General features: G+C 44.4%; 1 protein-coding gene across 1 annotated transcript in view; it reads left to right on the forward strand.

Moving 5' to 3' along the window:
* Positions 1-24,690, forward strand: part of LOC119414869 (contactin-associated protein-like 2) — a 391,521-nt gene that overhangs the window by 300,543 nt on the left and 66,288 nt on the right. The window contains exon 22 of the mRNA XM_037681990.1: positions 9,342-9,435. Coding sequence (XP_037537918.1) covers positions 9,342-9,435 — 94 coding nt within the window. The remainder of the gene's footprint in view (positions 1-9,341; positions 9,436-24,690) is intronic.

Genomic DNA, 24,690 nt, shown 5'->3' on the forward strand with positions numbered 1-24,690 from the left:
TGCTGTATTCAGCTCAGTCTTATAAATAGCACCTTCTCAGAGTGGATCAACCAGTTTTGCTGCTGACAACCAAAACCAGCTGCTCACATGGTCGAACCATCAGCCTAACGATAGATCATTAGCACCCTGATGGCTGTTTACTATTCACAGGAGGCTGAATGATACTAGTAATAACAGCATTGTAAGGGGGACAGTTGAACACGGAGGCCTCCACCCCTGTTTAATGATGGACGATTTCTTTTCACAAAGATGGCCTCCTTTGCTCCTCTCTCAAACCATCGTTCCTCTCTATCCAGGATGTGAACATCTTTATCCCTGAAAGAGTGACCGCTGGCCTGGAGATGAGTGTAGACCGCAGAATCCTGGCCTGATGTTGTTTCTCTTCTGTGCTGGGCCATCCTTTTGGCCAGTGGCTGTTTAGTTTCCCCCATGTAAGACTGATCACAGCCCTCCTGACACTGAACAGCATACACAACATTACTCTGTTTGTGCCGGGGGACTGGATCTTTGGGATGAACCAGTCTTTGCCGTAATGTATTTTGGGGTTTAAAAGCCACTGGGACGTTGTGTGCTGAATACAGCACCTCAGACTGAGGAAGTCTTTCGGATGGAAGATGAAACGTTTCTACATTTTTTTTTTGTTTTGCTTTGTTTTGTTTTTTGAATGTCCAGAGGACCAGATTTTACTTTTTTAGATATTCTAAACAATGTTTCTAAACTCTCTAAAAGAACACAGAAGTCATGATTTCAGCTCCCTGCCTCCTCTGCTCTTTGCCACCTGCAAGCGTTCTTGGCCATGCCCACTTCTTCGCTTTTCATGGAGAACAGCTGATCAGCTGCAGAAGGAAGGCTTTTGTTCAGCTCTGGTCTGCACAAAGGTGCAACAGATGCTAAATAATTTAAAATAATTAATTTTAAATAAAAATTCCTTGCAAATCATGCAGCTCATCCATCAATCAGACAATTTTGTGTCATGTCCAATCTTATTTTGAAAAACAGCGATAGAGCGAGTTTGCGAAAAACGAACCGCAAAGTAATGAGGGACTACTATACATGGTATGGTATGGTATGGTATGGTATAAAGTTTATTCATTTTAAAAAAGAACAAAACAATTCTATAACAATATAAAAAAAGATACAAAAGATTTAAAATGAAAGGCAGCAGAAAGAAGAAAAAATCTTATTACATCTGCCCCTTTTTTTCAAGCAATTATTTCAATCATAATAATCTTCAAGTAACAATGTTCACAACATCAAATATGTATACAAATACAACTTTTTAAAAATGTTTGTTTTTAGTACTTTTTAAAATCAAATTTTAGAATACTAATTTTTACAATTTTGCATACAATTCTAAAACAGTACTGTACAGTATACTTTAAACGTACACATTGAAATGTAAAATATTAAGGGTGCCAAAGGTGGGACTAATGACAAGGAAAACTAAAGTAGAAGTTGAGTCTGAGTCATATACTTCTTTTATCTCCTTTACAAAAGATTCGTCTAAATCTCTCCAGTGGGTCATGAATTCTATAATTGCACCACTCAAGGTAGCTGCATGTTGGAGTAGATCTGTTACTTTCATTCTGAGATATTACTTTGAAAACTTTAATTCCTCTTTTTTCTGAACATAAATCACTTTTTTTGGATGATTATTTCCTCTGATGTTGGATGCTACAGAAATATCTTTGCTTTTGGACATTTGTTATGATGCGTAACCATAACAACAAGGTTGTTTTTTACAACCGGGAGCAGCTGATTAACATCTCCAATGCTCAAATAATATCTCAACTACAGCCCCAAATCCCAAATGAGTTGAAAAGGAGGTGTCGTGGATGCAGAGCAGGAGCAGAGAAGAGAGAAAGAGAGAAGAATGAAGTTCAAACCATCTCTTCCATCGATCATGATGGGCAATGTGAGATCAATGGGAAACAAGTTGTCAAGTCAAGTCAACTTTATTTATAGAGCACATTTAAAACAGAACCTGTTATCAAAGTGCTTAACAACAGCAACAATCAATGAGTAAATTAAAGAGAAATATATATAAACATATATATACAATACACTAATAATAATAACTGAAGAATTAATAAAAAGCATGTAAAACATAGGGTCACAGATTAAAAAACACTAAATCAATTTACACTGTGTGAAAAGCCTGCGAGAACAGATGTGTTTTAAGCAGGGATTTGAAGTGAGGAAGGGAGGTGGCCAGCCTAATGTTGGGGGGCAGGTTGTTCCAGAGTTTGGGGCCCATGACTGAAAAAGCCCGATCTCCTCTGAGCTTCAGTCTTGTTTTTGGAACAGCCAAAAGCAGCTGATCGGATGATCTCAGGGCCCGAGAGGGAACATAAGGTTCCAGAAGCTCAGAGAGGTAAAGGGGTGCGAGGCCATTTAGGCATTTGAAGGTCAACAGAAGAATTTTAAAAACAATCCTCGTACGAACAGGGAGCCAGTGAAGGGAGGACAGAACTGGTGTAATATGTTCAGACCTACGTGTTCTGTTTAAAAGCCGAGCAGCAGCATTCTGGACGAGCTGAAGACGTGAGATGGAGGCCTGGCTGATCCCAGCATACAGTGCGTTGCAATAGTCCAATTGGGTCGTGACAAAGGCGTGGACTAGTTTGTCAAGGTTGGGTCTGGACAACACTGGCTTGAGTTTAGCTACCTGTCTGAGTTGGAAGAAGCTTTTCTGCAGAACAGAGTTAATTTGTTTGTCAAACTTGAAGTCAGAGTCTAAAACCATCCCGAGATTTTTACCAGACTGCTTCAGATATGGCTGAAGAGAGTCCAGGTTGACAGGATCAGTGGTGGCAGTTGAGCTAGGGCTAAAAACAATGACATCAGTTCTGTCATTGTTAAAACTTAAGAAATTTGAAGCCATCCAGGCCTTAATGTCGTCCAGACATTTTAACAGAGGGTGAATGGAACAAACACTTGCTGGTTTCACAGGCAGGTAGATCTGGCAGTCATCAGCATAGCAATGGAATGAAAGACCATGTTTCTTCAGGATGGACCCCAGTGGAAGCAAATAAAGTGAGAACAGAAGGGGTCCAAGAATCTAACCCTGTGGGACCCCACATGAAAGAGGTAATGAGGCGGATACATTGTTACCAACCTTGACACAGAAGCTCCTGCCACTCAGGTATGAGTGGAACCATTCTAATGCAGCACCTGTGATCCCAACCAACTGTTCCAGCCATGATATAAGGATACTGTGGTCAACAGTATCAAAAGCAGCAGTAAGGTCCAGGAGCACAAGTACCACAAATTGACCAGAATCGTTTGAGATCATAATGTTGTTATAAACCCTTACTAATGCTGTTTCAGTGCTGTGGAGTTGCTTAAAACCAGATTGAAAAATTTCAAAGATTCTGTTCTCACTCAAAAACTTGTTTAATTGAATGAAAACTATTTTCTCCAGGATTTTGGACAGGAAGGGAAGTTTTGAGATTGGTCTGAAATTTGAGCAAGTCAAAGGGTCAAGTCCAGGTTTCTTAATTAATGGATGAACTACTGCATGTTTGAAAACATCGGGAACCACACTTGTCACAATACTACTATTTACAATAGTAAGAACAGAGGGTCCAATCGTGGGTAGAACTTGTTTGAAAAACGACGCAGGAATGGGATCAACGGGGGAACCGGAGGGTTTCATCTGACCAACGACTTTGTTCAGAAATGGGAGTGAAATGGGTTCAAACTGTTTGAAGACAGTTGAGCAAGGGACAAAGACAGAGGGCTCAGTTGTGGACTAGGGGATGGATGACCTAATCAACTCTACCTTATCAGCAAAGTATCTGGTAAAATTGTTGCAGATGTCAACGGAGGCCTCCATGCTGGCAGACCGAGGCACGTTTAAAATGGAATTTACGGTATTAAAAAGAACACAGGGATTATGACTGTTTGAAGCAATGATTTGGGAGAAGTATTTGTTCTTTTCAAATTTAACGATGCTCTGATAGTCTTTCAAACATGTTTTTAACATAATAAAAGAAACCTGTAATGTGTCCTTTTTCCACTTGCGTTCAGCTCTCCTGCATAGACGTTTGGCCGCTCGAGTGGTCACGTTCAGCCAGGGGTGTGGTGCCCACTTTGGTCACCTGATTTTTAGCGGGGCCACGAGGTCTAAAATCTTAGAGCAGGTCACATCATGCCTACTGAGCAGCTCCTGCGTACTAATACAGGCAGAGGTTTCAGGGACTGAAGCAGCATCAGTAAGGAATGCAGAGGAAAAAAGAGCAGTGGTTGAAGAGTTAAATATCCGACAACTCTTGGCTGGAGCGGGGGATTTAGACTCATGAATAACAGAGGTTTGGAATGAAATGGGTTTGTGATCTGAAACAATAGCATCCCCAATTTCCAGATTAACCACAGACAATCTGTGAGTCAGAACTAAATCAAGTGTATGGCCCTGTTGATGAGTTGGACCAACAACATTTTGCACAAGGTTGAAAGATTGTAGCAGATTTAGAAACTCCTACACCAAAGGCTTGTCAGGATAGCAAACGTGCACATTAAAGTCTCCCAGAATCAAGACCCTGTCGTAATTGAGCAGTATTCCAGTCAGAAAGTCAGAAAATTCACTTATGAAGTTTTTGTTGTATGAGGGTGGTCTGTAGATCAGGCAGCACAGTGTTGGGTTGGAGCGGCCCAGCTCAAAATACAGCAGTTCAAAAACTCTGAAAAGGCACAGCCTATAGCTGTCTGCAGTTCCAGAGCTTTTTAAAAACTGTTAATAATCCACCACCCCTACCAGAAGTCCTTGGAGTATTAAAAAAGGCACAATCCACCGGCAAAAGTTCAGAAAAAACACTTAACTCACCAGGGACGAGCCAGGTCTCTGTAACAAACATGAAGTCCAGACCACTGGAGCAGAAATAATCGTTTAAGATAAAAGTTTTATTTGCCAGTGACCTCACATTCAGCAGAGCAATCTTTGTAGAACCAGTAGATGAAGGTAAAGCTGTTCTCCGAGCACAGGTCAGCTGTTTCAGACTTCTGGAGTTTGAACCGCACCTCCAAGGACCAGAAACTTCGCAGCTATGCGTACAGGGATCAGACAGGACCCAGCAGGATCAGCGAAGCACCCAGACAGGCGAATATCCAGCAGATGGTCGGCAGAAGATGATGCAGCAGAAGGACCTGAGTTGGTTAAGTTCCTCTGGAGACGGCCGAAACCACCGCGGCCGCGCACGCACCTGCTACGCGTACCAGGCCCGGGCACCTGGAGCTAGCTGGAGTTGAGTGGGTCAGCGAAGCATCCAGGTGGACAGTTTAACATCTGATGGTCAGCAGTAGATGACGAAGCAGCAGAGAGCTTGATGCTGGCTTTAATCCTCACGAGACAGCCGGCACGTCTCCCACGGCACCTGGAGCGATGTTTTCGGGCGGGCAGAAACGCCGCGCACTTCAGGTAAACCGTGACATCAACAAGCAAAGGGGGTGGGGGTCCAGAGCCCTGATCAAAGTGGTCGAACAAGGCGGGATTTGCAGTAGATAACTGTATATTTAAAAGTTGTTGGTGATCATAAACAAGCAGTGAGTTTATGTCACCAAAGAAAAATGACAAAAACAGAAAAAAAACAATCAAAACAGACAGAGGTGAATGGCAAGCCACCAGCACCGGCGCCATCTTCCCGGAAAGATTGAAGAAAGTTGGATGAACTTCAGGCCCTAACAAGGACCCATTCAGAGTATCGGGAATGCAGTGTTATGTGTTTCACTGAGACATGGCTGCAAGATCATATCCCCGACTCCAGCGTTTCTCTGCCAGACTTTCTGACCATACGAGCAGATAGAGATTTAAAGAGGAGTGGCAAAAGCAAAGGAGGTGGGTTGGCAGTGCTTGTGAACAACACATGGTGTAATCCTGGACATGTTACTGTGAAGTGTCATCTCTGCAGTCCAGATATTGAACTGTTAACACTAAGTTGTTGTCCATATTATTTGCCAAGCGATTTCACCAGTGTTATTTTGGCAACTGTTTACATTCCACCCAATGTTGTTGCCGAGACTGCGTGTGATGTCATCAGCTCCGAGGTTGTTAAGCTACAGACACAACACCCTACTGCGTTTGTTACAGTATTTGTTTAATCATATCTCACTCTCTGCCACACTTCTGACATTCCAACAGTTTGTCAGCTGCTCTACAAGAGAAAACAAAACGCTGGACTTGTTTTGTGCAAATGTCACGGATTCATACATCAGGGGGAGTGGTGGCGCAAAGGTTAGAGAAGGTGGGCCTGTGATCGGAAGATCACCGGTTCAAGCCCTGGTACCGACAACATCAAAAATGTGGGTGGGATAGGTGAAGCACCCACACCTGCCCCCACCCTCATTTGTCCCACTCTGGGCCCTTGAGCAAGGCCCATAACCCCCACCATCTGCTCCTCCAGGTGTCCTAGATAGCAGCTCTCTGCTCCACACAGAGGGCTGTGGTAGCTCAGTGGTCTGTGATTGCGTCAGGAAGGGCATCCGGCGTAAAAAAAAACAACTGCCAAGTCTTTGTGCAACAGTTCGCTGTGGCGACCCCTAACACAGGGAGCAGCAGAAAGAAGAAAAAGAAAAAAAAAGTCAAGGATTCATACATCACTAAAGCAAGACCCCCTCTTGGCAAATCAGATCACAATCTTATGTTTCTCTGCTCAAAATATAAACTCCTTGTTCAGAGACAACCTGCAATAAAGAGAACAGTGAGAAAATGGTCAGTGGAAGCTGAAGAAGCCCTGTAGGGTTGTTTTGAGGCTACAGACTGGGATGCACTGGGTCAGCCACCTGGAGAGGACATCAATGCCATGAGTGAGTGTGTGACCGACTATATAAGCTTCTGTGTACACAACACCATCCCAACCAGAACAGTGAGATGCTTCCCCAATAACAAACCGTGGATCACCACTGACCTGAAGGAACTGCTAAACCAGAAAAATAGAGCCTTCAGGGAGGGAGACAGGGAATTATTGAGGAGTACACAGAAGCAACCAAAAGTCAAGATGAGAAACAGCAAGGAGGTGTACAAGAAGAAGCTGGAGAGCAAGCTCCAGCAGAACAATATCAGAAAGGTGTGGTCAGGGATGAAAAAGATCCCCGGCTTCAAGCAGAAGGAGGATCAGAAGCATGGAAGCCTGGACAGAGCCAATGAACTGAACACGTTCTTCAATAGGTTCAGTTCAGGAACAAGCTCAGCATCCTCCTCTCTTGCCCACAGCCAGACAGACATACCACCTTCCTTTGACCCAAGGCTGTCTTGTCACACCTCAAATATTGTACCTACCACCTCGGTCATGGACCCTTCTTCTTCTAAATGTAGGTCTTCAACCAAATCAGAAGATGCTGATACCTCCTTTGCCTCCCCCCTCAGCATCTCTAGAAGTCAGGTGAGGAAGCAGCTGAAGAGACTGAACTGGAATAAGGCTGCAGATCCAGATGAAGGTCTGTGCAGAGCAGCTCTGTGGGGTTCTGCAGCACCTCTTCAACCTTAGCCTGACCCAGGAGAAGATTCCAGTGTTGTGGAAAACCTCCTGCCTTGTACCAGTACCAAAGAAAACTCACCCATCAGTCCTCAATGACTATAGACCTGTTGCCCTGACATCCCACATCATGAAGCTCCTAGAGAGACTTCTGTTGGCCCATCTTACTAAACAAACAAGCACATATCAGGACCCACTGCAATTTGCTTATCGGCATGGACTTGGAGTTGAAGATGCCATCATACACCTGCTTCAGCAAACTCACTGTCATCTAGAAAGGCAGACAGCACTGAGAGTCATGTTCTTTGATTTCTCCAGTGCATTTAACACAATCCAGCCTGATTTGCTTTATCAGAAACTCCAGAAGACTAAGGTGGAGGCCTCAACAATCATCTGGATCAAAGACTACCTGACAAACAGACCACAGTGTGTGAGACAAAAGGGTTGTGTGTCTAACCAGGTGGTCAGTAGCTCAGGAGCACCACAGGGGACTGTACTCTCACCATTCCTTTTCACTCTGTACACCTCAGATTTCCAGTACATAACAGACTCCTGTCATCTGCAGAAATATTCAGATGACTCTGCATTGGTCAGGTGTATCAGAGATGGACAAGAAGCTGAGTACAGGAACTGGTGGACCACTTTGTGGCATGGTGTGGAAACAATCATCTCATCTTGAATGTGAACAAAGCAAAGGAGATAATTGTAGATTTCAAGAGAAACAGAAACAGGTCCAACCCTATTTCCTTCATGGGAGCAAAAGTGGAGGTGGTGGAGAAGTATAAATACATTAAGGTTCATCTGGACAACAGACTGAAATGCAAAAGTGAAGCCGTCTACAAGAAGGGACAGAGCAGACTGTACTTCTTGAGGAAGCTGAAGTCCTTTAGTGTTTGCAGCAAGATGCTGCAAATCTTCTATTAGTCTGTTGTAGAGAGTGCTATCTCTTCTGCCATCATCTGCTGGGGTAGCAGCACCAGAGCAAGTGACTTAAAAAAGATCAACAAGCTCATAAAGAAGGCTGGCTCAGTTCTTGGGACTCCTCTAGAACCTTTGAAGATGACTGTACAAAGAAGGATTCTTCATAAAATGAAGAAAATTATAGACAGCCCTCAGCATCCTCTTCATCAGACTGTCATAAAATAAGAGAGTGTCTTCAGTCAGAGGCTTCTTCAGCTCTGCTGTAAGACAGACTGCTACAAGAGATCCTTCCTGCCCACAGCCACCAGCATCTAGAACAACTCTTTAATGAAACCAGGATGATGAATTACAACAACATTTAATTTCCCTCTGGGATTAATAAAGTATTTTTGAATTGAATTGAATTGAATGAGATGTTTTGCTAACAAAAATAAAGTTGTTTAAGTTTGAAGCACAGATTTAGATATTTATTTGCCCTCAGAGTATAACTTGGGGCTCGTTCTCAGCTACTACCACTCCCGTTTTTAGCTCTTTCTCTTTAAAATAGCTCACTTTTAGCCATTTTTGTGTTTTGTAAAATTGCTTTGCTGTGCAGGCCATCTTTAAATGGACAGACTCAAAAAGTGAATCAAAAAAGTGAATCAGTTGTTAATGTCAGTCCAAATAGTTTTGAAAGTTTCATTAAATTCCATTCAGTGATTGGAGATATTTTGCTAACTGAACAGACCGAATACATACAGAAAAAGAACTTATTGTTCTGCCTTTGCCGTAGGCGGTGGGTGATAAAGATTAGTTGATGAAACAGCAAAACCAGACATCTTATGTAGTTGCTAACCTTTAATGCATGTATAATTAAAGTTTGAGGCTCAACAGATCAGAAAATGTAGTTGGATGCAGTAAACTGGAGATTTGCAGCTAAAGCTGTTCTTGTCTTATGTCATTTCTCCTCAGGTCGACCACTACCCTTTGTCTACATTCACGTTGCCTCAAGCCTCTGACACACACTTCAACTTGGTCAAAAGTATCTTTCTAGGAAAGGTCTTTGGTAAGTGTGCACATTTAGCATGTAAAGTGTGGAGCATCAACTAGGTGATGTTTCACACTTTACATGCTAAATGTCTTTCTCTTTAAATACTGATGTGCAGTCTGTAGTTTGTAAAATGGGAGTCAAGTCAAGTCGGATTTATTTATATAGAACAGAAATTGTTACCATAGTGCTTAAAAAATTAAAAAATAAGATATATTTACAGCATATGGAATAAAAATATAAAATACAAAACAATTAGAAACAATGAAATACTAACTCTTGTCACCTTGTGTCAACTGTCAAGGAATAATAACAAAAAGTATAAACACAGTCAGAAAGAATGAAATACTAAAACAGATCAGATGACTGTGTGTTAAATAGGAATAAAACAAAAAGTGTAAACACAATCATAATCAACAAAAAAACAAATCTAAATCGGATCACCCTGTGTTAAATGTCAGTGAGTACAGATGAGTTTTCAGGAGAGTTTTAAAAGCGGAGACCGATATGGCCTGTCGAATGTTGATGGGCAGATTGTTCTAGAGTTTAGGGCCACGACTGAAAAGGCTCAATCTCCTCTGAGCTTCAATCTGGTTTTTGGCACAGCCAAAAGCAGCTGGTCTGATGATATCAAAGCCTGAGAAAGGCGCATAAGGATGGAGAAGGTCAGAGAGCTATGAGGGTGCAAGGCCATTAATGCACTTGAATGTCAGCAGGATAATTTTAAAATCAATTCTGACACACACAGGAAGCCAGTGAAAGGAGGACAGAACCGGTGAAATGTGCTCAAACCTGCAAGTTCCTGTTAGTAGCCGGGCTGCAGCATTTTTTACGAGCTGGAGACGTGAAAGTGAAGCCTGACTGACTCCAATATAAAGTGAGTTACAGTAATCCAGCCAGGTTGAAATGAATGCATGGACTAATTTTTCAAGGTCGGGTCTGGACAGAACAGACTTAAGCTTTTCTATCTGCCTTAGCTGAAAGAAGCTTTTTGGAAGAAAAGAGTTGATCAAACTTAATTAAACTTAAAGCCCGAGGCTAAAATTATCCCGAGATTGGAAACAGACTGCTTTAGATATGGCTGTAGGGAGTGCAGGTTTACAGGATTGGTGACAGCAGCAGAGCTAGGGGTAAACACAATGATCTCAGTTTTCTGATCATTAAAACTTAAGAAGTTTGAAGTCATCAAAGTCTTGATGTCATCAAGACATTTTAGCAAAGGGTGGATGGAGCAGGAACTGTTAGGTTTTAAAGGCAGATAAATCTGAGAATCATCGGCATAACAATGAAACAAAATACCATGTTTCCTCAGGATAAACCCCAAGGGGAGCAGATACAATAGCTATGTTTACATGGACACAAGTAATTGGATCACACAGCTGTTCGGAATAAAAATACATCATGTAAATGCCCCGTTCGGGTTAATTTTTGTTTATTCAGCGCAATCCGAAATTATTTGTGATCAGAACGAAACGGGTGGTTTACACCGATTCATAACCCGAATGGTGTCCATGTAAACGCTTGATCTGTTCATTTTTTTCTGATTGTGAAAAACTGACCTGACTGCGCATGTGCAACCTATGTCAGTTCCACCTGGCTAATGCTAATATTATTAGCATGTCGGGGAAGCAAAACTGGTCGGTGAGCGACACAACATTTCTACTAGAAACTTTGAAAGAGCTCAAAATGATCTGTATTACTTGTAGCTCAGTCAGGGAGTGCAGTAATGTCTTCACCGTCATTAAAACCTGTTGCGGGTCTATTTTGGATGCTCAGGTTTGTTTACGTTCATCCCGGAAGTAAACTGGAAGTAGAAGAACTTCTTCTGTGTTTTTTTTAAGGAGAGTTTGCTACTTTGCGCATGTCAGTACTTCTGTTCAGAAAAAAGCCCACTGAATGTAAACCCTCATCATGAACAGATTGTGCCCATGTAAACGATACATTTGAATTATTTAATCTGAAAACATTTCAATCCGGTCGAAAAAATTTTGCGCATGTAAACATGGCTAATGAGAACAGAACGGGTCCAAGAATGGAGCCTTGTGAGACCCCACAGGAAAGAGGGACAGAAGCAGATAAATGATTGCCAAAATTAACACAAAAACTCCTGTCACTCAGATATGAACGGAACCATTATAACATTGCACCCGGAATCCCAACCCAGTGTTCTAGCCGTGACATAAGGATACTGTGGTCAACAGTGTCAAATGCAGCGGTAAGGTCGAGGAGTACCAGGATGACAGTGTCATTCGCTAGCAGAATGTCATTACAGACCCTTACTAAAGCTGTCTCGGTGCTGTGTAGTTGTTTAAATCCTGACTGAAAAATCTCAAAAATTCCATTTTCATTCAAAAACCTGGTTAGTTGACTAAAAACTTTTTTCTCCAAGATTTTAGAAAGAAATGGAAGTTTTGAGATTGTCCTGAAGTTTGAACAAGTTGCAGGGTCAAGTCCGGGTTTTTTAATTAATGGCATCACCACTACACGTTTAAAAACATCAGAAACCGCACCTGTAGCCAAACTGCTGTTTATAATGGCAAGAACAGAGGGTCCAATTGATGGTAGAACTTGTTTAAAAAATGCTGATCCCATCAGCAGGGGAGCCTGAGGGTTTCATGTGACCAACAACATCATTTAAAAATGAGAGAGAAGGTATAGGTGGTCATGAGATGGAGTAGTCGTGGTTTGCCAATGCTCTGGTTAAAACTTACTTCTTAGCACTACCAAGCCATCTACATTTACTTTTTTTGCCTACTATCACACACCTAACCTCCATCAAACATTTCTTTAACGAGATTTTATATTTAAAATGTCTCAAAAGTTGACAAAATCGAGTAAGAAGGATGACGCTGGCCTAACTCTTGAGGCCCTTACGTCGCTGCTTGAGGAGCACCACGCAGCGCTGTCATATGAGTTCAAAGCAACTTTCAATCAGTTGGGTGTCAAACTGGACCAGACCCGGTTCGCGATGGAGGAACACGACCAGCGTGTCTCATCACTGGAACTTGCCACTGATAACCTGAGTCAGACCCACAACACTCTGCACAACGTTAAAGGACTGTATGAGATCTAAAAATACCAAGTTTTATCAGGGCATCAGACAGGAATATTGAAATCCCCACAATTAAAACACTGTCATATTTGAGCAGGATACTAGTTAGAAAGTCAGAGTTCGTTTAAAAACTGTTTGTGGTATCCAGGGGGGTCTGTAAAAAAATAGCACACAGAACCGGGTTGGAGCAGCCCAGTTTACAGCAGAGCTGTTCAAAACTCGAATACTTAGCTGAAACATGTCTGCAGTGCAAATGGGAGGACTGTGAGTGCTGAAACTAAGTCACATGTTTATTACCAAAGCCTTTGTGCTTAGTAGAGCTGTCATTTATAACCCGTGCCCATGCCCAACCTGACCCAAAATTTGGGCCAATATAATGTTCTGGATGGGCAGGCCGGGTCAGGCTTTTGATTGCGTCAGCAGATGAGCACAGCTGACGACCTAATTTGGATTACCACCAGCCTCTCGCGTTCACCATCTGTAAAGTGTAGGATCCCTGGTTTCTCCCTGGCCTGTCTGCACTCACTCTCTCCACAGCTCATCTCTAATTACCCTGATTAGATCCACCTGCTGTTTTCCTAAGGAGGACTGATTGTGGTTGCCTACTTAAGCTGCAGCCAGACATCTCTCCAGTGCTGGGACAACTTCTGCCTATGGGTAAACTAGTGTCCAGTCACTAACCTGTTCCCTTACAGCCGATTCTGATCGATGACTTTCCTGTCCAGGACCTCCATGTCCTGCTTCTCTGAAGTCCTTCCACGGGCCTCGTCCAGCACTCCACGGTGCACCTGCAAAAGCAGCAGAGTCTGGTCTCATCAGCGGTTAAACAAATTACTGGGTCTACCTGTTCCTCTCTCCACCGTGTCTCACCTATTCATCTCCATCGAAACCAGGACCTCAACTCTCCCTCGGCGCCTTCCCCTACAACAACAATAAGATGACTTTGTTCATCTCAAGAATCTAAGTCAACAATTTTGGATACTCACCTCTCCACCATTCTCTTCCAGCTCGTCTCTCCAACTCACCTGTAAATAAAGAACACTTATTTTGTATTCCTGGTTGTCATGTCTTCTTCCTCGGTCTGCCACTTCGGGGTCCAACATACGACATCATGATAGATTGTCCCAGCCAAACTGACCCCTCTGGCATGACTGGGGAGGACCCACTTCAACTAGGAAGTAGTCATAGAGGAGCTTCACAGATTCTAGCTCTACAGCACATTCTGAAACGACAAGAAACTATTCAAGAAAATCTCCTAGAATTGGGTAATATGGTTTTTTCTCTTCAACAAAGGACAAATGATAACTCATCTCTCTTTCTTGAACAGCCCACAACCATGGACCCTACGGCAAACCGGCACGGTCAACATATCAGAGAACCTGACATCAAGCCTTCAGAGTTTTTTGAGGGTGACACAAGGAAGTGTGGTGGTTTTCTGCTTCAGTGCAATCTGGCATTCAGCCGTGCTCCGGTAACTTACTCTTCTGAATCTTCACGTGTGTCATATATCGTTGCCTCTCTGAAAGGTCCAGCACTCCAGTGGGCCAACGCCTACCTCCGCCGACATCCTGTCGAGGCCTTGCTGTTTACTGACTTCATCAGAGACTTTCTCAAGGTCTTTGATTATCCTTTGCTGCAGGAGGAGGCCGCCCAAAAACTATTTTCAATCCGGCAGGGGGAAGAGACGGTGGCCAAGTTTTCCGTTCACTTCCGCATCATCACGGAGGGATCCGGTTGGGGTGAGACAGCACTAAGTAGTGCATTCCTTAATTCGCTCAATAGTAATATCAAGGATCAACTATTTACTAGAGAATTTCCTCCCGACCTCGACGGAATCATAGCTTTAGCGATTAAAGTGGATAACAGAGCACAAGAACGTCAGGTCGAGAATAACTACAACTCCCATGAGCACTCGCCACCCGGAAATGTCTTACCTGCTCCGATTACGTCACCCTCCGAACCTGAACCGATGCAAATCGGACGCACTCGGCTGACGCCGGAGGAACGACGGTACCGCATACAAAACAAGGCCTGTCTGTATTGTGGAAAGAAGGGACACACAATATCTGCCTGTTTTTTGCGGGTAAAATAGTAAAGCCCACCAGTTAAACAGAAGATACTGCTGGGTACGATTGCTACTACTCCTGCTAATCATTTGAAACTGCCCGCTACTCTGTGTGTTAATACTGTGAATTTCTCTGTCCAGGCATTGGTTGACTGTGGGGCAGAACAAAATTTAATCAGTCAGAGCTTGGTGAGCGAACTACAGATCCCGGCCCTGAAGCTGGACCAGGCCATCTCAGTTTCCGCCCTCACTGGTCAAACCATGTCATCTGTTTCACACAAAACAATAAAAATAAGGTTGGTAGTATCTGGAAATCATCAAGAAATGGGTGAATTTTTTATTGTCGAGACACCAGGGCCACCATTCATTTTGGGCTATCCGTGGCTAAAGTTACACAACCCTCAGATTAATTGGGAGGAGGGTCGTGTCGACAGTTGGGGGTTGCGATGTTCAGCCGAATGCCTTCGCTCAGCCATATCTCCAAGTTCCGCTAAGCAAACCCCCAGTGAACCCATTGATTTATCTACGGTACCGGAAGTGTATCACTCGTTAGCTCCAGTGTTCAGTAAACAGAAGGCGCAGTCGTTACCCCCTCACAGGCCATACGATTGCGCCATCGAACTGTTATCCGGAGCTCTGCTACCCACTAGCCGGCTGTATAATATCTCTGGTCCCGAAAGAGTAACAATGAAGGAGTACATCGAGGCTTCTTTAAAGAGTGGAATCATCCGTCCATCCACATCTCCCGTGGGCGCCGGTTTCTTCTTCGTGGCCAAGAAAGATAAGTCTCTACGGCCATGTATAGACTATCAAGGGCTCAATCAGATCACAATTAAAACCAAGTACCCTCTCCCACTTATTGACTCGGTCTATGAGCAACTTCAGGAGGCGACAGTATTTTCCAAACTAGATCTCAGAAATGCGTACCACCTTGTACGCATACGCCAGGGAGATGAATGGAAAACCGCCTTCAAGACTCCTATGGGCCACTTCGAATACCTGGTCATGCCTTTTGGCTTAACCAACGCCCCTGCCATATTTCAGACTCTGGTGAATGATGTGCTTTGGGACTTTCTGGGGATGTTCGTCTTTGTCTACCTAGACGACATTCTGATTTATTCCAAGAATAAGGAACAACATACTGTACTCATCATGTGAAATCTGTCTTACAGCGACTGCTAGAGAACCATCTGTATGTCAAGACAGAAAAATGTGAATTTCACGTCTCTACAGTTTCCTTCCTGGGGTTCATATTTGAGAGAGGACAGGTAAGGTCAGACCCAGAGAAGATAAAAGCTGTAGTGGACTGACCCACTCCCACAACACGCAAGCAGCTCCAATGCTTCCTAGGGTTTTCTAACTTTTACCGGCGCTTTATCAGGAACTATAGTAAAGTTGCTACCCCTCTAACCCGATTAGCGTCCTCCATCAGGAGGTTTAGTTGGCCTCCAGAGGCAGAGAAGGCCTTCACTGATCTCAAGGCTCTGTTGTCAACGGCTCCCATTCTGTCTCACCCAGATGTCAACAGACAGTTCGTGATGGAGGTGGACGCCACCGAATCTGGGGTGGGGCCGTTCTCTCTCAGAGGTCAGTGGAGGATAACAAGCTTCATCCCTGCGCCTTTTTCTCTTGACGCCTCTCCCCAGCCGAGAGCAACTACAATGTTGGGGATAGGGAGCTTTTGGCCATAAAGATGGCATTGGAAGAGTGGCGCCACTGGTTGGAGGGAGCTGAGTCTCCATTTATTGTCCTCACTGACCCTAAGAATCTAGCGTATCTACAGAACGCAAAGAGACTCAATGCTCGGCAAGCACGATGGTCACTGGTTTTTTTTTGCCAGGTTTCATTTCTCCGTCTCATACATTCCAGGGTCACGTAATGTGAAACCGGATGCCCTCTCATGGCAGTTTGCCACAGCTGAAGAACTCGATACTCCCACCAATATCCTTCCTCCATCCTGCACGGTGGGCGTCATGACGTGGGAGATCGACAAGGTGATTCGGGATGCACAACATACTGAACCATACCCGGGTACTGGCCCCAGGGATAAGAGATTCGTCCCTTCCTCCACCATCAGTGAGGTACTTAACTGGATTCACTCTGCAAAGTTTACTTGTCATCCAGGTATCCGCCGCATGCTACATCTCGCCAAATCTCATTTTTGGTGGCCCACCCTGGATAAGAATGTCAGGGACTTCGTCGCAGCTTGTCCTACCTGTGCACGAAGCAAACACAGCAATCAACCCCCGGTGGGGCTGTTGTTACCCCTTCCCATCCCCAGCCACCCCTGGTCCCACATTGCCCTCGACTTTGTTACCGGTCTACCCATCTCCGATGGTAACACCACCATATGCACAATTATTGATCGTTTTTCCAAGTCTGCCCATTTCATCCCTCTTCCTAAGCTCCCCTCTGCTATGGAGACAGCCCAACTGGTAACCATACACGTTTTTCGCCTTCACGGCATCCCTGTGGACATTGTTTCAGATAGGGGTCCCCAGTTTATTTCTCAGGTCTGGAGAGGTTTCTGCCAGGCAATCGGCGCCTCTACCAGTCTGTCCTTGGGATACCACCCTCAGTCAAATGGCCAGACTGAGCGGTGCAACCAGGAACTGGAGGCCATGCTAAGGTGTGTCACCCTCAATAACTCATCTTCTTGGTCCCAACAGTTACCATGGGTCGAGTACGCCCATAACTCTCAGGTGTCCGCTGCTACAGGGAAGTCTCCGTTCGAAGCCTCACTGGGGTACTCCCCCCCCCCCCCTGTTTCCTTCACAAGAAGTGGATGTGGGTGTTCCTTCCGTACACCTTCACATCAGGCGTTGCAGGAGGACCTGGCATGTCACCAAAAAGGCTCTTTCCAGGTCAGTGGAACAAAACAGACGGTTCGCTGACAAACATCGGACAGAGGCACCCGCCTACCAGGTTGGGCAAAAGGTGTGGTTGTCCACCAGGTACATCACCCTCAAGGACACTCCTCGCAAGCTGGCCCCATGGTTCATTGGTCCCTTCCCTGTGGTCAAGGTAATAAATAGGTCTGATGTGCGTCTGCAACTCCCCGCTTCCATGAATCCATGAAGTTACACCCTACGTTCCACGTCTCCCTCCTGAAACCAGTGACTACCAGTCCGTTACACCCTCCTACCGACCTCCCTCCACCATCTGATCGACAACAACCCTGTGTTCAAGGTCCGTCGCCTTCTAGATGTGAGACGTCGGGGCCGTGGCTTTCAATATTTGATAGATTGGGAGGGCCACAGTCCTGAGGAACGTTCATGGGTTCCTCGGTCACGGATCCTGGACCCCACTCTCATCTCTGACTTTTTTAGGTACCACCCTAAAAAAAGGTGGAAACCGCCAAGAGACGGTTCGGGGGGGGGGGGGGGGGGGGGGCTCTGTAGGATCCCTGGTTTCTCCCTGGCCGGTTTGCACTCACTCTCTCCACAGCTCATCTCTAATTACCCTGATGAGATCCACCTGCTGTTTTCTTAAAGAGGACTGATCGTGGTTGCCTACTTAAGCTGCAGCCAGATATCTCTCCAGTGCTGGGACAACTTCTGCCTATGGGTAAACTAGTGTCCAGTCACTAACCTGTTCCCTTACAGCCGATTCTGATCGACGACTTTCCTGTCCAGGACCTCCACGTCCTGCTCCTCTGAAGTCCTTCCGCGGGCCTCGTCCAGCACTCCACGGTGCACCTACAAAAGCAGCAGAGTCTGGTCTCATCAGCGGTTAAACAAATTACTGGGTCTACCTGTTCCTCTCTCCACCGTGTCTCACCTATTCATCTCCATCGAAACCAGGACCTCAACTCTCCCTCGGCGCCTTCCCCTACAACAACAAGTAAGACGACTTTGTTCATCTCAAGAATCTAAGTCAACAATATTGGATACTCACCTCTCCACCATTCTCTTCCAGCTCGTCTCTCCAACTCACCTGTAAATAAAGAACACTTATTTTGTATTCCTGGTTGTCGTGTCTTCTTCCTCGGTCTGCCACTTCGGGGTCCAACATACGACATCATGATATAAAGGGAAACAAAGATCTCTTCTCCTCTTCCCTGCCCGGATCATTTGCTCGGTAGGAACACACGTTTATGTCAGAATTAAACAACGTCTTTATTCTTACAGACTTCAAAATATGTGAATAAGAGATAATTGTTTTATATTACCTGAATTCAGAGGCCTTCTGTACAATTCTGACGTGTCTCAATTTTCTTTCAATATTTAAAGACTGAATTCTCCACCCAGTGACATTTCCTGTTTTCAATTCCTGTCCAATAAACACCTTACATACTTTCTGAAGTATCTGTCTAATCTATCAGACACACATTAGCTGTACTGTCTTTCCACTGAGTATATGACCCATAATCAGCATCAAGCCACACATAATCTTACAAAGACTGTGAGACTCTGATTATCCCCTCGGCAACCTGTTACATTATCAATTCTTACAAAAGTCATTCTGACCTATTAAGCTACTCATCATTACTTATTTTATAATTCCCACACATACTCAAATGATGTGAAGTATAATTTAACTTTTTTAATTCATTCAACCTTTATTTAGACAGGTAAATCCCATTGAGTCTCGAGGACTCATTTACAAAAGAGACTTGATTTCAACAAAGAATGATGACAACAATGGACAACAGCAACAATAATAAACAGTTATAAAAAGTCATACAATTATTATTATTGTTGTTATCAATCTCAATGCCTTTGATTATGGTGGACAGAAAACTTTACCCCCGCTCCTGTCAGGAGTCCTAGCTCATCCCCTCCGGGCACTTGTGCTGCCCCCCCGGCGGAAACGTCGTCGTTACTGGGGTAAACGTGGAGGACAGCTGGTGAAACTAAAGGTCTGCCTGGCCCGTTCTACGTCCATTTCTCAGACAAGAAATGGATTATTTCCGTCTTTCGCTGTACCTTGGCGTTTCATGGATCCTGTTGACAGCTACCTGTCACCGGCCTGGATGCGGGTGTTCGCCCCCACCCCTCCTGCTTCTCTGGGCTCCAACGGTGCAGAGTGAACCTGCAGAGCCTGAAGATGCTGCCCTGGCCCTAGTGCCCATCAGTTTACATGCTGCAGTTTCTGCCAGGATTGGCCTGGTGAACGCCAGATCTCTGACAAACAAAACTTTCATCCTGCTGGACTTTTTCAGTTACCGTCATTTGGATTTGCTCTGTATCACAGAGACCTGGGTTGAGGATAATGACTCCAGTGTTTTTGTTGAACTTCTACCAGACGGCTGCTCTTATCTAAGCTCCCCTCGGATGTCAGGCCATGGAGGAGGAACGGTGGTGATTTATAAAAACAGCTTTAAATGCAAGCAGTGCTTTGCACCATCTTCTTTCTCCAGCTTCGAGGTGACTTTATTTGAGGTGGGTCGCTCACACCCCGTGCTGTGCGCTGTCATCTACAGAGCCCCTAAATATAATAAGGATTTCTTGAATGACTTTTTTGATTTCCTGACTGGAATAATGATAAACTATGATCGAATCCTTATTGTTGGGGATTTTAACATACATGTATGCTGCCCAGAGAATCCACTGGTGAAGGACTTTCTCAGCCTCACTGACTCTTTTAACCTGGTTCACTGGGTGGCTGGTCCCACGCATGAACATGGACACACGTTGGACCTGGTTCTCTCTCACGGCTTGTCTGTGAACGACCTGGAACTATATGATAATGTGATTTCTGACCATAGGCCTGTTTTATTTGATGTTGGTTTGTCCTGTGCTCCAGTTAAATCCTGCGCTCCTGCCCAGCGACGTAGAGTTTTTAACCCTTCCACCGCTGGTCAGTTCTCTGCTGCCTTTGAACAGCTCTGTGCTCCCTCTGGCTCTGCTGTTGACACCGAACAGCTGAGCTCCTGGTTTGACTCCTCCTGTCAAACCATTTTGGACTGTGTAGCTCCATCTAAACTGGTGCGGCCTAAAGCCAGATCTGAACCCTGGTTTAATGAAAAAACTATTGCAGCCAGATAGGAGTGCCGCAGAGCTGAACGGAGATGGAAAAGGGATAAACAGGAGGTTTCATTTTACATTTTAAAGGACTGTCAACATCAGTACCAGAACACTGTTAAAGAGGCCAAAAAACAACACTTGTCAGACATTATTGTGTCCAATCATAATAATCCACATGTCCTTTTTAAAACTATTGACTCTGTCTTGAAGGCCCCACAGCCTGTCTGTCTGGAAGCCTCTACTGAACTTTGTAATGACTTCCTGCAGTTTTTTATAAATAAGGTTGTTGCTACAAGGGCCCTTATATCAGCCCCTGCTTTTGACCCCTCCTGCTTGGTCCCCTGCCTGGCTGTGTTCGATAGATTTTAACCAGTGACCCTGACCCTTTTAGAGGATGTGGTCGGCCATATTAAACCATCAGGTTCTCCTCATGACCTTGTCCCCCCTCGTCTTTTAAAAGAGGTGTTTTCCAGCATCAGGCAGGTGATTCTTGCTGTTATCAATAGCAGTCTGTCCTCAGGTGTTGTCCCAATACGTTTTAAACATGCTGTGGTGCAGCCCCTGCTTAAAAAGCCTAGCCTAGACCAAACTGTCTTGACTAATTTTAGGCCCATCTCCAAGCTGCTTTTTATTTCAAAAATTTTAGAAAAAATTGTATATTCACAGATCAAATGTTTTCTGGATGAGCACATTGTCCTGTAGGTTTTTTCAGTCTGGCTTCAAAACTCGCCACAGCACAGAATCAGCTCTAGTCAGAGTTTTTAATTATATTTTTATGGCTAATGATTCTGATGAACATGTGGTTCTTGTCCTGCTTGACCTAACAGTTGCCTTTGATACCGTGGACCATAACATTTTAATATCACGCTTACAGCGCCAAGTGGGTATTTGTGGTACTGCACTGAGCTGGTTTAGGTCCTAACTGGCAGACAGCCAGTCACTAAGGAGTGTCATAACTTTCTCATGATAGTCTTTCTGGTTCAAAATCACTGTGCACCTTCCTTTGTCTGCTGGGAGAATGATGATGTTTTTGTCCTTGCTAAGAGTGGTGAGTGCATCCCTCTCTTCTCTACTGATGTTGGAAGGTGGTGGTTTGGCATTGCTGAGGCAGGCTGAAACTTTGATTCTGAGCTGTTCTGCTTCAGCCTCTTTAATTTTGTTGTTGCGGATGGCTGACTCAGTAGCTGTGATCATCTCCACCAGAGGAATTCTACTTGGTGCAACTGCAAAGTTCAGTTCCCTGGCAAAAATCTCTGTCTCCGGCTGGGTGAGCTGTCTGTCAGATAAGTTCTTCACCCACTTTTCTGTCTCCCTGGCATGTAATTGACTACTGGAGTGTTGTCTTACACTGAATGTGTTGTTATTGGAATAGTGATGGTGTTGATGAGCTATTAGTACGTTAAACTTGTTTTGTTGTCGAGTCTTGGACTTGACATGCTGTGCTAAGCGTGCCTGATCTGTACAGTCCATCACTTGCTGAAGTGTGGTCTGATCTAGGCATGTTGTTAGTTTTTGTTTATTGCGCTCTTCCTCTTCCAAAAACATCATCATTTTCCCAGCAGACAAAGGAAGGTGCGCAGTGATTTTGAACCAGAAAGACTATCATGAGAAAGTTATGACACTCCTTAGTGACTTAAACACTTATGAACCTCTGAAAAGAGATCTAGGAAGTGGTTACAAGAAGAAATTGATAGATTGCCTGAAAATTTTGGAGCAAGACAAGGCTATTGACCGTTTTCTGTACCACAGACTGTACCCAGGGGAGGCCACACCTAGTCTGTATGGTTTACCTAAAATTCACAAACAAGGTGTACCTTTAAGACCAATTGTTAGCATGATTAACTCTGTCACTTACAATGTTTCCAAATATCTGGCGTCTGTACTCATCCCTTTAGTTGGCAGCTCAGAACACCACATACAGAACACCATGGACTTTGTGGATAAGGTGAGGGATGTCATCATGGAGACTGATGAAACAATGGTCTCTTCTGATGTCACATCACTCTTTACGTGCATTCCTGTTGATGATACAGTAGAGGTGGTCAGTTTAAAATTAAAATCAGACACCACTCTGAGCAGCAGGACCACGCTTTCCACAGAACAACTGTGTCAACTCTTGAAACTATGCCTGCAGGCAACCTACTTCACATATGGGGAGCAATATTATAGGCAGAAACATGGGTGCGCTATGGGGTCTCCAGTTTCTCCTATTGTTGCCAACCTGTACATGGAGGAGGAAGAAAAGAGAGCCTTGACATCCTTTTCAGGGACACCACCAAGTCATTGGTTCAGGTATGTTGACGACACCTGGGTTAAAATTAAATCTCAGGAAGTCCAACATTTTACTGACCACATCAACTCTGTGGATAAATACATCAAGTTCACACGAGAAGATGAAAAAAAATGGCAAGTTGGCTTTCTTGGACTTTGAGGTCTCAGTCTCTGATAGAGGACATTTGCAAACCGAGGTGTACCACAAACCCACCCACACAGACCAGTATTTGCAGTTTGACTCCCATCACCCTTTGGAGCACAAGTTAGGAGTCATCAGGACTCTGTATCACAGAGCAGACAGCATCCCCACTAGCTCAGGAGCCAGGCAGAAGGAGAAATCCTACACAAAACAGGCTCTAGAGCAATGCGGATATCCTAACTGGGCCTTCCAGAAAGCAGAGAAGAAAACCAAACAGGACTCCAGTCAGCCATCAGGTAAAAAGGAGGAACCCAGACCCAGACCAGTGGTCATTCCGTATGTTGAGGGGGTATCAGAGAAACAGACGTTTATTTTCTAAACATAACGTCCCAGTGGCTTTTAAACCCCAAAATACATTACGGCAAAGACTGGTTCATCCCAAAGATCCAGTACCCCGGCACAAACAGAGTAATGTTGTGTATGCTGTTCAGTGTCAGGAGGGCTGTGATCAGTCTTACATCGGGGAAACAAAACAGCCACTGGCCAAAAGGATGGCCCAGCACAGAAGATCAACATCATCAGGCCATGATTCTGCAGTCTACACTCATCTCCAGGCCAGCGGTCACTCTTTCAAGGATGAAGATGTTCACATCCTGGACAGAGAGGAACGATGGTTTGAGAGAGGAGTAAAGGAGGCCATCTTTGTGAAAAGAAATCATCCATCGTTAAACAGGGGTGGAGGCCTACGTGTTCAATTGTCCCCCTCTTACAATGCTGTGATTGCTAGTATCACTCAGCCCTTTGTGAATAGTAAACAGCCATCAGTGTGCTAATGATCCATTGTTAGGCTGATGGTCCTTCTTGAGCATGTGATCAGCTGGTTTTGGTTGTCAGCAGCAAAACTGGTTGATCCACTCTGAGAAGGTGCTATTTAAGAGACTGAGCTGAATACAGCACCTCAGACTGAGGAAGTCTCTCGGATGAGAGACGAAACGTTTCTACATTTTTTGTTGTTTTGCTTTGTTTTTTTTTTTTTGAATGTCCAGAGGACCAGATTTAACTTTTTTAGATTTTTCTACCTGGATTATTGAGCATGCATCAGGATGTTTCTAATTTGGGTTTTAAAATGGACAGTGATTTTAAATTAGGTTCCCAGATTGGAGCGGTGGCCAAGACCAGTTTTTATCACCTCAGCCAGCTGGCTAAGGTAAAATCCATCCTTACAAAACAACAGTTGGAAACAGTAATCCATGCCTTCGTCACCTCTCGGCTGGATTACTGCAACGCTCTTTACCTTGGAGTCAGCCAGTCCTCCCTCAGACGCCACCAGTTGGTCCAGAACGCTGCTGCTCGACTTCTAACTGGAGCTCAAAAAAGGGAGCACATCACCCCCACTCTGGCTTCACTCCACTGGTTGCCTGTTCATTTTAGATTTCATTTTAAGATTATTTTATTTGTTTTTAAAAGTTTAAATGGTCTTGCTCCATCCTACCTCTCTGAGCTGCTTCACCCATACTCTCCTGCTCGGTGCCTCAGATCAGCTGATCAGCGGCTCCTGGAGGTGCCGAGGTTTAAACAGAGGCTCAGAGGGGACAGAGCTTTTTCTGTTGCTGCTCCAAGGCTGTGGAACGATCTCCCTCTTCCCATCAGACAAGCCCCTTCACTGTCCAGTTTTAAAACTCTTTTAAAAACACATTTTTACTCCCTGGCTTTTAGCACACACTGAATTTTGCTCTGCACTGTTTTTATTATTTTTATTGATCTTAATGTTTTA

This window comes from Nematolebias whitei, chromosome 9, assembly GCF_014905685.2.
Source record: "Nematolebias whitei isolate Nwh7 chromosome 9, NemWhi1, whole genome shotgun sequence".
Classification (NCBI taxonomy): Eukaryota; Metazoa; Chordata; class Actinopteri; order Cyprinodontiformes; family Rivulidae; genus Nematolebias; species Nematolebias whitei.